Below are 12,023 nucleotides of genomic sequence, written 5' to 3'. Positions count from 1 at the left end.
AGCAGAGGAACATGTGTGCCCCCTGCGGGGGGAGCCCATGGTGGTCACTGATCTGAAAGCCTGCAGGCTCCCACAAGGAAACCACCTGGCCTCCTCACTGTGGAGGAACACAGGCTCCAGCAGCAGGTGCCACTGAAGGGGCTGCACAGGTCCTAAGGCCCCAGGCTGTGCCTCAGAGATGGCCCCTGGGCTCTGACGTGCATGGGCCTAGTCTGATGACCTTCCGGCTCTTTTCAAGGGTAGTCGGGCATTCAGGGTGCCCAAGTACAACTCACCCACTGTTATGGACTGAATGTTTGTGTGCCCCCCCCCCCCATTTAGATGTTGAAGCCCTAACCCCCAATATGACCGTATTTGGAGATGGAGACTGTGTGGTAACTGGGTTTAGAAGATGTCATGAAGGTGGGGTCCTTGTGATGGGAGGCATACCTTATAAGAAGAGAGACCAGAGAGCTAGCCCTCTCAGTCTCGACTCCTCTCTCCCTCCCTCCCTCCCTTCCTCCCTCTCTCTTTCTGCCCTTCCTACCCTTGTGCCCTTCCTACCCCTGCAGTGAGAAGTCACAGCAAGAAGGCAGCTGTCTGCAAGCCAGGAAGAGAGCTCTCACCAGAACCCAGCCGTGCTGGCCCCCTGACTCGGCCTTCCAGCCTCCAGAGCAGGGGGAAATTGCTGCTGTTGAAGCCACTGGGTCTATGATCGGTTGTTAGGGCAGTCGAGCAGACTAAGACGCCCACCAAACCTTTTAAAACACATGCTATTCTGCAATATATACAAATATCGAATCATTACGTTGGACATCTTAAACTAATATAATGTTATGTAAATTATACCTCAACAAAGAAATTAAGAAAAGGAAAAAAAACCCCACAGTGCTAAAAGCCAATGACATCACTGCACCTAAACTCAAACTTCTGAGTTATGACACAGTGGCATCAGCCCAGAGAGGACCACAATCTGGTGATCGTGGATAAAAGTCTGGCTATAAAGGATCGTTTGCTTGAAAAGTCCAGGCTTTTAAAATGACTGCCCTCAGGAACGCCAACCACTGCAGAGACGTAAGAGTTAGCCAGACGATAAAAACTGGGAAGGGCTCTCAGATGGAGGGAACAGCATAAGCAAATGCATGGAGGCTGACCAAGGATTGTGTGTGGGAGAGAGAACTAGAACAGGTCAGCATCGCTGGAGCCCAAAACCAAAGTAGCAAGTAACGGATAAAATTAAACATTTTTAAATGAAAATAAGGTGGGGTGGATGGGGTGAGTCCAGAGAGGCTCACGTGTGCTCTGGGCAGTAAAGAGAAAAACAGAGGGCTTTGTTTGCAGGTAACAGACGAGGAAGAGAAAACAGGGAAGTGTTCCTGGATGGAGAGAAAGAATCCCACAGGGACGAGGATGTTACGACGGCCTGACCAAATGGGCCAGCAACAGTCCTGAACTCATCTGGGGCCTCAGGTGGGGAGTCCGAGGGCTCTCTGTGAACACAGAGGCAAAGACACAGCCCCTTTCAGCATCCAAGCTGCCAACACCTCAACCACAGAATACACCACAAAGCCTCAACTTCATAACTGGGACACATTCAGTCTCCTTTTGTTGTGAGCCTATTTTGAGCGAGGTTTTGAATCTGGATCTGTTAGGAAAGAAAAGACTGCCTCAGTAATAATTATATATAAAATAAAATATATAAGTGCTGAAAGAATATCATAAAATGCCATACAACACCATGGAGGGAAAGAATATATGTGGCTGGGTCATCAAAGAAAGCTATGGACCAAGTCTTCCCAAGCAGATTAGGTTTAGGAGCATTCTGGGAAGACTTCCTGGAGGAGGCGCAGCTTTGAGTTGAGCCGTGGAAATCTCATAGGATTCAGAAGTAGAAGAGAAAAAGGAAATTCCTGCAGAGGGAGGGGGCCCGGCACAAGCAACAGCGTTTCCAGGCTTGGGGCAACAGCTTTGTGTTCCAGCGGATATACTGCGCAGATTTAAAAGCCTGCGGATCCTGGAGGAGCTGCTCGGAGAGCCGGCTTGGCAGCCACTGAGCAGAGCTGAAGGCTGGGCCACCGGCTGCCTGCGGATTAAGTGGGCGGACAGAGAGCCAGTGATGGGAGATAAAAGGGAGTGAAGTGGATAATATTTAGAAGCAAACTTGAGGGGAGAACGTCAGCAGCCCGCCTGGCAGTTGGCGGCGCTGGTCGCATTCTTCAGTTTCCTCCCTCGGAAAGCTGCATTACCAGGCGACCTCTGCCTGGCTTTGAGAGATGTCCAAATGGGAACTATTAACAAAGGCACGCTCCCATTTTTATCTCCGTCACAAAGCGCTTTGCCGCTCAGCCTGTCTCTCTGGCCTGGGATTGGCTGGCGGGGGTGTTGCGGGAAGGAGATCAATGTGTTTGCGGATGGGGCTTCTTGGAATTCTTGAGAACGAGCCCTTCCAACTCTAAGATTGTAGAAGTCTGTGTCTAGGAGCTGAAAATGCTTCAAAGTGAAGAGGCTAAGATTTCACGACGTGAAGATTCTTCGAGTCCAAAAATGCCTGCGAGCCTAAGGTTCTAAGATTTCACCATTCTTAGATTCCTGAGCCTCCGAGTCCCGGCTGAGGATTCGGAGATTCCGTAAATCTGGAAGACTTCATGCTGTGCGCTTCTGACTCCGAGATGAGAATATTTCGTGACATCTTGGTCACCTCTGGCTTTATGGCCCCACTCTCCTTTGATGGAGGCACCTAAGCCATCCTGTGCATCTGCTTCTGCGTTTGCTCCTGCCCTCTATGTTGGGATAATATATTAAATGCTAAAGGCTGAGTGAACGGGGTCAGAGGCAGTGGGCAGAGCCTGCTGTGCCAGCAGAGGCTCTACGCAAACAGCTCTCTGGGCACAGAAAGGTTCTGAGACTACACATGGCTAGGGGTCACTGCTAAGGGGTCCCCCAAGGGACTTCCACACCACGTGACAGACATTTGCTGAACAGCTCCCAACCACAGGGCTGGGTGTGGCAGGCTGCAGAGGCACGGGGTGAAGGTGGCGCCAGAACAAGATCCCCCAGTCCAGGACCTGGAGTTCCACGGTGCAGACTAGGCCAGCCTGTGTCCTGATCCAGAGCTGACGGAGGGGCTCTCATTCCGTGGTCTGAGGTCCTTGGGGGTGCCCAGCTGCCTTGGCGGGCAAGGGGGGAGGGCACACAGATCTGTGCCACAAGTACGGACTCGTACTGTGGACTTGAGGGACCATTGGTCAGTGCTGCTGTGGCTGCCACGGAGGCTCCAGGAGGGCAGGAGGACTCAGGAATGGCCATTCTGGAGGATGGGAAATGAGAGATGGGTTCTGAAAGATGCGAACGAATGATGGAAGAGGAAGCAAGAGCAGGGTCTCCATGTGAAGTGTGGGAACCAGGACACGGGAGGGACTAGCGTCCAGATGCTCCATGCCTTGGCTTCCACAGCTGTCAAAAAGGAGTAATAACATCACTCTCCCCGGCTGGGGAGTGAACCCTCTGCAGGATGACACCAGGCAGTTCCCAGGTCCCTGCTCCCAGCACTGTGCCGACACATGGTGCTCTGGCTGAATGGGAGGAAGCCAGTGAGAGAGGGGAGTCCTGATGGAGGAGAGGCTTCAGGGCTGGGCAGGTGGCCAGCGGACCGTGCCGCGACAGGCTACGGCTCTCTCTGCTAGGCAGACTGGCAGCGTGAGGCAGCAGGATCACCCACCAGAACCAGCAGGCTTCCAGACAAGGAGGTATGAGCAGCAGCCCGCCAGAGACAAGCCTGCAGCCCCTCCCAATGCCGAGAACTCAGGCTCAAAAAATCTCAAAATCTCGGGGTGGCCCAGTGCCTCCAAGATGCGGGGGCTAAGCATGGCCACCTCAGACGTCAAAACTGAACTGGCCCTGAAAATCGTCTAGCCCACACTCCCAGGGGAGAGCGGGGGCAACCGAGGCCCAGAGAGGGAAAGGACTAGCCCAGAGTTATAGGCAAGGTGGGAATGGGGTCAGGGCTCGAGTCTGCTTTGTATTTGAACTAGCCACTTGGTGATTTCCACATTTTGCGTCCGTGTCGGAAGGCGAGGAACTATCAGAGTTCCAGGAAGGGGCTCTTCACTGTGGCTTAGGCCTCTCTCTTCATTCATTCATTCATTCATTCAACAGGGCTGGATGGCAGGAGGAGGGGAAGCAGGGATGGTCATATCAGGGTTTCCGGCCATTCATTCATTCACTTATTGAGCACCTAATAATATGTTCTCAGGGGTAGACACAGGAGCTCTGACTACAAACCACAGAGACCCTTCTCCATTCAGTCGTGCCTTCCGAGCTGGTATTGGGGGTGCTGTCTTCACAATGGTCCGTGGGAAGCTGGGGGTGCCCTCGTGAACTCCCATCTTAGAATCACCTTCAGATCCAATTTATAAGCCAGGGAGAAAATCTGTCTCAGCACTTTTCATTTACCTCTCTCTAACGTGTTTAATTATTTTGGCAAGACATGATGGTCTCCTTCCACTCCACCACACACACACGTCACCAGATAATGCCATCTCACTATAAAAACGAAAACCAGCTCATCTCTCAGAAGCCTGAAAAGCATGGCCTGTGGCATCAGACACATCCGAGTTTGAACCCTGAGTCTGCCTGGCCTGGCTATGTAACCCCAGCCAAACGACTCAACCTTTGTAAGCCTCACTTTGTTGTCTGTTAAAGAGACATGATGCTACGCCTGGTCGGCCCTCCGTGAGGACTAGAGATGAGGTACTTCCAGGGTCTACTGCAGCACCCTGCACAGAGACAGAGCTCAGAAATGACAACTGTGTGGTTTCCAACTCCCTGGCCGGGGGGCTGTCGAATTTTACAAATGTTTTGGACAGGCTTGGCGGCCAGGCCCGCGTGTGCAGGCTCCTCAGTGGATGGGGAACATCAGCATGTTTGTTAAAAGACAGCGCAGTGCAGAATGGCAGGGTCCTCGTTTCCTCGGAGAACCACATACTTAGAGGGCCTCTGGTCCGGTGCCTCCACTGGCCTGAGGGGGGAGGGCGGGGCCCCGAGAGGGAGAAGGTCTCCAAATCAGCCCCACAAGTCAGTGGCAGCTGGTACCAGTCCCTGCAGGCGGCCGACGGAGCTGATCGAAATCTGCAGGTCCCAAGAATGTCACAAGATCTGGACTTGAGGCTCAGACATCCCCAGGCTCCTGAGGGCAGGGGCCGCCACCACCCCTTATGACTCTAGCTTTACCTTGTTCACAAAGGGTGGGCAGTGGGTGTGGCTGCTGGGAGAAGGTGCCAGCAGGGCAAGATGAGACATTCCATGTGGCCTTCCTCTCTCCCTGTCCTGGAGCCACCCGGACTTCCAGGCACAGGACCTCCATCTAGGTACCCTCTCAAAAACCTCCCACAGGTGTCTCCTCGTGTCCTCATATAACCAGCCCCATCGCAAACGGCTAGTCACTACTGCCCCACTTGACAGATGGGAACACCAAAGTCAGATACAAGTCATTGGCTTTAGAGCCAGACCTGGGACCTAGAAACAAGCTGGAACCCTAAGTCTCCTCTCTCCCAGCCCACCATGCTGAGCTGTCTGGAACACAGCAGGGAGCTCTTCAGAGGACCCGCCTTCACCATGCCCAATCCAGGCCACAGCCAAAGGAAATCATTTCTCTCTAAGTATAAATTCTCCAAGAAATAATATTTCTAAGCCCTCAAGTGCTAAAGGGGAGAAAGAAACAGAAGAAAGGACTGAAGGAAGACATGAATTACCTAGACGGGGGAAATCTCGAGGGTGAGCATGGGGGGGCAGGAAGGGTGCACCGTTTATTGAGCGTCAGGCTGACTGGCTCTGTTCCTTATTAGCCATGTGACCTCGGGCAAGTCATCCAGTCTTTCTGAGTGCCCACCTTAGACAGCCATCAGGTTGTGAGAATCCAACAGAATGGAAAAGCACTTGAAGCCTCCTGCATGGTGCCTAGCACGTGGAATTGATTATAACCGCCCCAGGGAACATCAGCGCCGGAAGGGGCTCAAGGGAGGACCTAATCCCGTGTCTCATTTCACAGATGGGAAAAACAAGGCCCAGAGAGGGAAACTGACTCGCCCAAGGTCACATAGCAAACTCATGGTGACGTCGGGTCTCACACTCTCAGCTTATATTGAAATCGGAGACCAGGCCCAAGAAGCCTGAGCTTCCAAAGTGTGCAAAGGCGAAAGAAACTTTTTCAGTGGTTCCTCCAGCCCGTGGAGTCCTCAAACGTAAGCTTTCTTTCTCCACTTAGCAAGGAAAAACATGGTATTTCTGCTCAGAAGAAAACGTAAAAATCTGAGAAATACTAAAATTAAAACTAAAGTCCCAGGTCTTAACAAAAAGGCACTCTCATTTAAGACTTCTTTTTCCCGCCTTCCTCTCTCGTTGCACGCCAGCCCCCCCCCCAAATATTTTGCAATAACAGTAATGCTGAGAGGAAAGAAAAAATAAAAATCTGATGCACTTAACAGATATTTCGGTACAATAATGCATCACAGATGTTCATATCAAACCGTGCACGCGCGCATATAATTTTACTGAGAAGGCTGCTGCATTTCTGACTTTGGGGTTGGGGATCCCTAACAACCCCATCTGCCCGGACTCTAAAACTCCTCTCTTTCCAGTTCGCCCACAGCTGCCCACGGGGATGGAAGAGAGATTTCATCACCTCACTCCAAAATGATAACAGGACAAATTGGCGGGGTCGGACGCTCTGGCAGGTGGTGAAGGCTGTGCAGATTAGGCAACCAAGAGGAGTCCTGTTTTCCTTTGTTCAGGACGCGCTTCCTGCAGCCCTCTGGAGGAGCTGGACCCAAGAACAATTTTCAGAGCGGGCCCAGGCTGGTGATGGGGTGGGCGCGTTTTTGAACCCAGAGATTTGAGTCTGTTTGATCTTCAAACACGGGCTTTGGAGACTGTCAGCGGGCTCCTTGCGGGCCGATGAATGGCTCTCAGGAACTTTTCCTCAAACATAACCTCACACACTTTCCAGCAAATGTTTTCAACCTACCAAAGCCGTCATTTAGTTGAACAGCAGTGTTTCCAGACCCCGAAGAAAGATAGTTTTGTTGTTTTAAGAGAGACAGATTAAAACCAGGGGCTCTTTCCCCAGAGGGCCTGTGTGCTCCCCTTAGCTCTGTCGGATTCCTCCGTGGTTGGTACAAAGAGGATGTTGAGAGGGACGATGGGTCCCTTACCTCCCCAGCCTAAAAAAGACATCGAGGCCAGACCTGAACAGAGAGGCCTCCCACAAACCTGCCTGCAAAATGAGATGGGCGGTGAGCGCTGGGGAACCCAGCACAGATGCTATCGGCTCCAGAGGCTGGCAAGGGAAAAGTCACTTCAGAGGGAGAAAGCCGGTATGTTCAGAGGAATCAGCGCTGGGCCAGAGAATGCACAGGATTTTCCCCTGTGGAGAAGGAGTCAGGCATAGGCAGAACCCTGCGGGGCGTGACTAACTGCCCCAATATTCCTGCCACCGGAGCCCTCTGGGTAAGGACTCCACAATTATGGGAGAGCCAGCAGGAGAACCGACAAACCCGCCTTTCATTTGGCCGGCAAATCAGTCTGGCTTCTTACCTCCCCAGGGACAATATTGCATTTCCCCTGGAAAAACAAAGGCCAGAGATCTCGGAAAGGGGATCAGTTTCTGCCGCTGTTTCCCTGGTGAAGAGCTTGCAACATCTTGGGAGAGCCAGCAGGTCTGGTCCCAGCGGTAGAGTTTCTAGCCCAGCCAACTTATGGGGCCGTTTCCTTAATGGAGGAGCACATCTCGGGGACCATGCCTCACTCGGGGCATCGGGCCGAGTCCCGTCTCGGGGCCTCCTTGCAGGAGCCACCAGCCCTGATGCGGAGCCCCCATCCCGGGACTGACAGCCCGTTCTCAAGGCACAGATGTGAACTCATTGTTCCCAGGGCCTCAGAATTGGGTTTGGGGCCAGTGAGTTGTGAGTGACCTCTGCCCATGGAGACAGGGCTTTTAATGACATTTTGCTGGATCAGGTCTCTGGCAGCCAGACTTTAAACCTCCGGAGCTCCTCCCATCTCCCTGCCCCCACTCCTGAGGTTCAGAAATCAGAACTGTCAACCTTTAAGTGAACACATTTCTCTGAAATTATTAACCCCAAACGATCCTTGCTGACTTTCTCGCAGCCTAGAGAGGCAGTCCGAGGGTCGCCTGGAGCTTTGCAAGGGCCTGGGAAATTTGGCAGTGCTTAACCTCAAACAGCACCCCAGGGCTACCAGACGCCAGGCCCACTACACCTCCCTGCCTGCGGGCCCCAGGACGCACATCCCACATCCCCCATTGTGCATCCTCCGTACAGACACCAGCCCGAGGACCGCCTCCAGCTCTTGAGACCCCAAGGCCTCGGGACCAGCTCTTGAGACCCCAGGGCCTCGGGAAGCGGGACACAAACTCGCAACTCCCTCTTTTGTTTTCCATCACTCTGATGCTCCCAGGGAAATTCTTTCTGCTCAGGCAAGCACAGCAGGTGGGAGTGTATATTCCCAAGAGGTAAGCTCATGGGGATAGAAACAAACGCTCAAACTCTTACCTCCAATTCTAGCATACACCAGTTAGCCCTCGGACCACCACAAAAGCAGCCAGAACTGCCGCCCAGCCCTAAAGACCCTCTCCTTGCGGGGAAGGACAGGGCTCTGGCTGCCGAAGGAGGAAGGCAATCGGACGAGGACAGAGGCGCACAGCGGCTGAGCCTACCTGGGAGAAGTTGAGCCCGTTGAGTGGATGGCACTGCTCCTCCACCCGCTCCACGGCCCCGGTGCTCTTCCTCATTTTCTCGGCCTGCTGGGCCAGGTAGAGGTCCAGCACGGGCACGCCTCGGGAGCGCACGTCAGTCTCCGTGAGCGAGTTCACCATGAGCATCACCCACACGGGCCTCTTGCGCTCCCAGTTGCCCGCGATGGCGTTGAATAGGTAGTCGGCGTACAGCCCCTTACCCCGCTGCGCGGGCGTCATCCATGAGGGCATCATCAGCTTCACGTAGTCCAGGTGGCGCTTCAGGCGCCAGTAGAGCTCGCGGGGCAGCACGTCCTGCAGGTTCTCCCCGTGCGGCAGCAGCTGGCAGCTGGCCAGCGCCGAGATGGTGTAGGGGTCCGTCAGGTCCAGCTCGAAGTAGACGCGGGCGCTGGCCTGGAAAGCCGCCTTGGAGTTGTCAGGGATGAAGTCCCAGACGCGGGTGTAGGGGACGTGGATGGTGCCAAACAGGTAGGCTGGCGGGTCGCGCCTAATAGTCCACAGGAAGGAGTTCAGGTCCCTCTGCTGCAGCAAAAGACAAGAAGGAAGGCAGTGAGGCTGAAGGCAGCAGAGTAAACCAGGGATGGCACAGAGGAAGAGGGGATGGAAGACAGAGACCTGCGCGGGGCCACGGGAAAGAGAAAGGGCTTTGAAAGCTGCAAGACCCACGTTCAAATCCTGGCTTTGCCCTATCTTCACTGTACGATCTTAAGCACATTGTTACACTTCCTACAGACTCAATTTCCCCACCTGTACAATGGGGGGTGAGAGCCACTACCTCACGGGTTGTTGGGAGGTTGAAAAGCCACAATGTACGTATATCAGCCCTAAGAGTAGCGCCAGGCACAGAGGAAGGAGGCAGCGAAGGAAGCCAGGGACTGCCACACCACCTGAGAACATTCATGCCTGGCCAAGCCAAACCTTCACCCGTGGTGTTTCACGGGGAGGGTGGGGAGAAGGGGACCAAGAGTCCTGCTCTGGCAAGAAGAGAGGAAGTCATATAACTTTTAAACCCGACCATGAGAAGATCCGTGCCAAGAGCGGTTCGAAAGCAGAACGCCTATTAAAAATAGCACGCCTATTGAAACAGCTACTTCCCATTCATCAGGGGGATACAGTTTTCTTTTTGGAGGGCAGGTCTGGGGTGTCAGCTACTCTGCTCCACCGGCTGAAACCGCAGATGAGAAAGTGCTTTAGGACCTGCAGCCTAAGGGGAGTCTCAAGGCCCTGGTTTGGGAGGGGAAGATTCCACGGAATTAGTCCCAAGGAAAGCACATACTCCGGGTGCTTTCCTGGCTCCCCCCTAGAAAGGTGTGCTTGCTCTCCAACCCCAATTCTCTTCATCTTCTATGACCTAAGCTCTGATGGGGGGGCAGTGTAGGGGCAGAGGAGGGGCACCGAGACAGGGGTCACTTCTCCAGATCCGTTTAGGGCCAGGAGTTAAGGGGCTATGAGAAAGGGACCATCATTTCTCTCAGGCAAAGTCATCTTCCATCCAGAAAAACCCCTGGACTGCCCACTGACCACCTGCAAGCTTTGGGTCAACTTGTAAAATTTTCCTGCTTGATTCTAGCAGGAATGAAAAGTAAGTGTGGGGGTGGGTGGAGGTAACAGCACCTTACTTCACTAACAACTAAACATTGTGGATCCCAGCATACTGGGGACAGACTAGTTCTGAGTGCCGGCTGGCCCCAGCTCCCTGACTCGCACAAGTTGGGAGTCCCGAGTGCACCTTGCCCTGCTGACTGGGCAGTGAGGCAGGACCCTCCAAAAACGTTTTCCACTCCCCTGGCCTCCAATTCAGGGTTATTCTCAAGCATTAATTTACACTTGGAGGGAGGGATTCTGGGGGAAATCAAGGCACTCCCTGGTTCGGAAGAAAAATTAGGAGAACCAGTAAATACTCAACCCCCGAGGAACTGTGAGGCCAGCAAGCCCCGGCACTTCCTTTCGTGTCCTCTGGAATCTGCCCCCTCTTGGCGAAATGGGGGCACTTGGGAGAGCGGGTGCTGGGGCCCGGGCTGAAGAAGAGGAGGGAAGTGGGGACGAACCTCGGGGAGAAAGTTTGCTTCAGGTCCGAGGGGGAGGGCAGGGGAGTGCGGGGCGCCTGCGAGCGTGCAGAGGGTGAACCAGAGGAAGGGTCTGAGGGAGGCAGAGGAGAAGGGCGAGGAAGGACAGGAACAGTCAGGAGAGGGCAGAGGGAAACAGAGAGGTGAAGACAGGAAGAAAGTAAAAACGAAGTGAGCCAAAGAGGGCACAGAGAGGACACGTCCACGCAGGACGCCGAGCCGAGGAGAGCCGAGAGCGCCGGCCGGCGTGGGGGCAGGAGCGGCGGGGGTCGCCCACCCTGCTCCCGGCGCGAGCCGGCGCCCAGCAGCAGAAGCCAGGGAAGGCGCCCGTGGAGCGCCCGGCGGGCGGAGGTGGCGCAGATGGGCAGAGGTGGGCGCGGAAGGCAGGACCCCAAACCCACGGTCCCCGCGGGGCTGGAGTGCCCGGGCGGCCGAGAGAGGGGCTGGGCAGGCGCTCGCTCACCGATCCGGGCGGCCGGCACTGTCCTCCGTCCGGGGGCTGCGGGCGGGCGCGGGCGGTGGCGAGGAGGGCAGCGAGCAGCGGCCCCGCCAGGGCGGCGTGCATCCTGCCGGGGCCCGCGGGGCGCGGGGGACCCTCCTGGGCGGCGCCCCCTCAGCGGGGCGAGGAGCCCCCAGCTGAGCACGGAGGTTCCTCGGAAGCGCCGGGCTCCAGCCGCGGGATGCTGGGAGCCCTCTGGGGCGTGGCTGGATGTCCCTGCCAAACCTGGGGGTCCCTCTGGGGCGGGGCTCCGTCTGTTGGAAGAGGGGGGTCCCTCTGGGGCGGGGCCCCCTCACCAGGGCGCGCAGCTCCTTTGGCCGAGCCCCGGGGTTCTGAGAGCGCGCGTCCCGGGGCGCGCTGAGGTCCCGGAGCTGCGTCTCGGTCCAGGGGCGCGCGGGGTTCCCGGGGCAGTACCGGGATTCCCGGGCGCACGGGGATCTCGGGGTTATGCTGGGGACCTGGGGCGCGCAAGGGTCCCAGGGGTGCGTGGCGCTCCAGGGGGCGCGCGGTGGGACAAGTGCGGCGGCGGGCGCGGCAGGGGCGGGGGTCGGGTCTGGGGCGCCCGGCTGCCCCTGAGCCGGGCTCAGAGGGGCGGCGGGCGGCCGCGCGGCCGCTGCCCGGGCTCCGCCATGCTGCTCCGCGGCCGGGAGGGAGGGAGAGAGGAGGGCGGGAGAGCGGCGCGGAGCCGGGCCGGGCGGGGGGCTGAGGC

The 12,023-nt window shown here is 55.9% G+C and overlaps 1 protein-coding gene across 1 annotated transcript in view; it reads right to left on the bottom strand.

Moving 5' to 3' along the window:
• TRABD2B (TraB domain containing 2B) overlaps positions 1–11,999 on the bottom strand; it is a 217,317-nt gene extending 205,318 nt beyond the window's left edge. Inside the window, exons 1-2 of the mRNA XM_046663311.1 lie at positions 11,279–11,999; positions 8,711–9,271 (exon numbers count right to left, since the gene is read on the bottom strand). Of these exons, the coding sequence (XP_046519267.1) occupies positions 8,711–9,271; positions 11,279–11,380 (663 nt within the window). The 5' untranslated portion in view covers positions 11,381–11,999. The remainder of the gene's footprint in view (positions 1–8,710; positions 9,272–11,278) is intronic.
• Between the last annotated feature and the right edge of the window lie 24 nt (positions 12,000–12,023).

This window comes from Equus quagga, chromosome 5 (genome assembly GCF_021613505.1).
Source record: "Equus quagga isolate Etosha38 chromosome 5, UCLA_HA_Equagga_1.0, whole genome shotgun sequence".
NCBI classification, from domain to species: domain Eukaryota; kingdom Metazoa; phylum Chordata; class Mammalia; order Perissodactyla; family Equidae; genus Equus; species Equus quagga.
The sequence above is the reverse complement of the archived record's forward strand: the minus strand, read 5'-3'. Positions and strand labels throughout refer to the sequence as shown.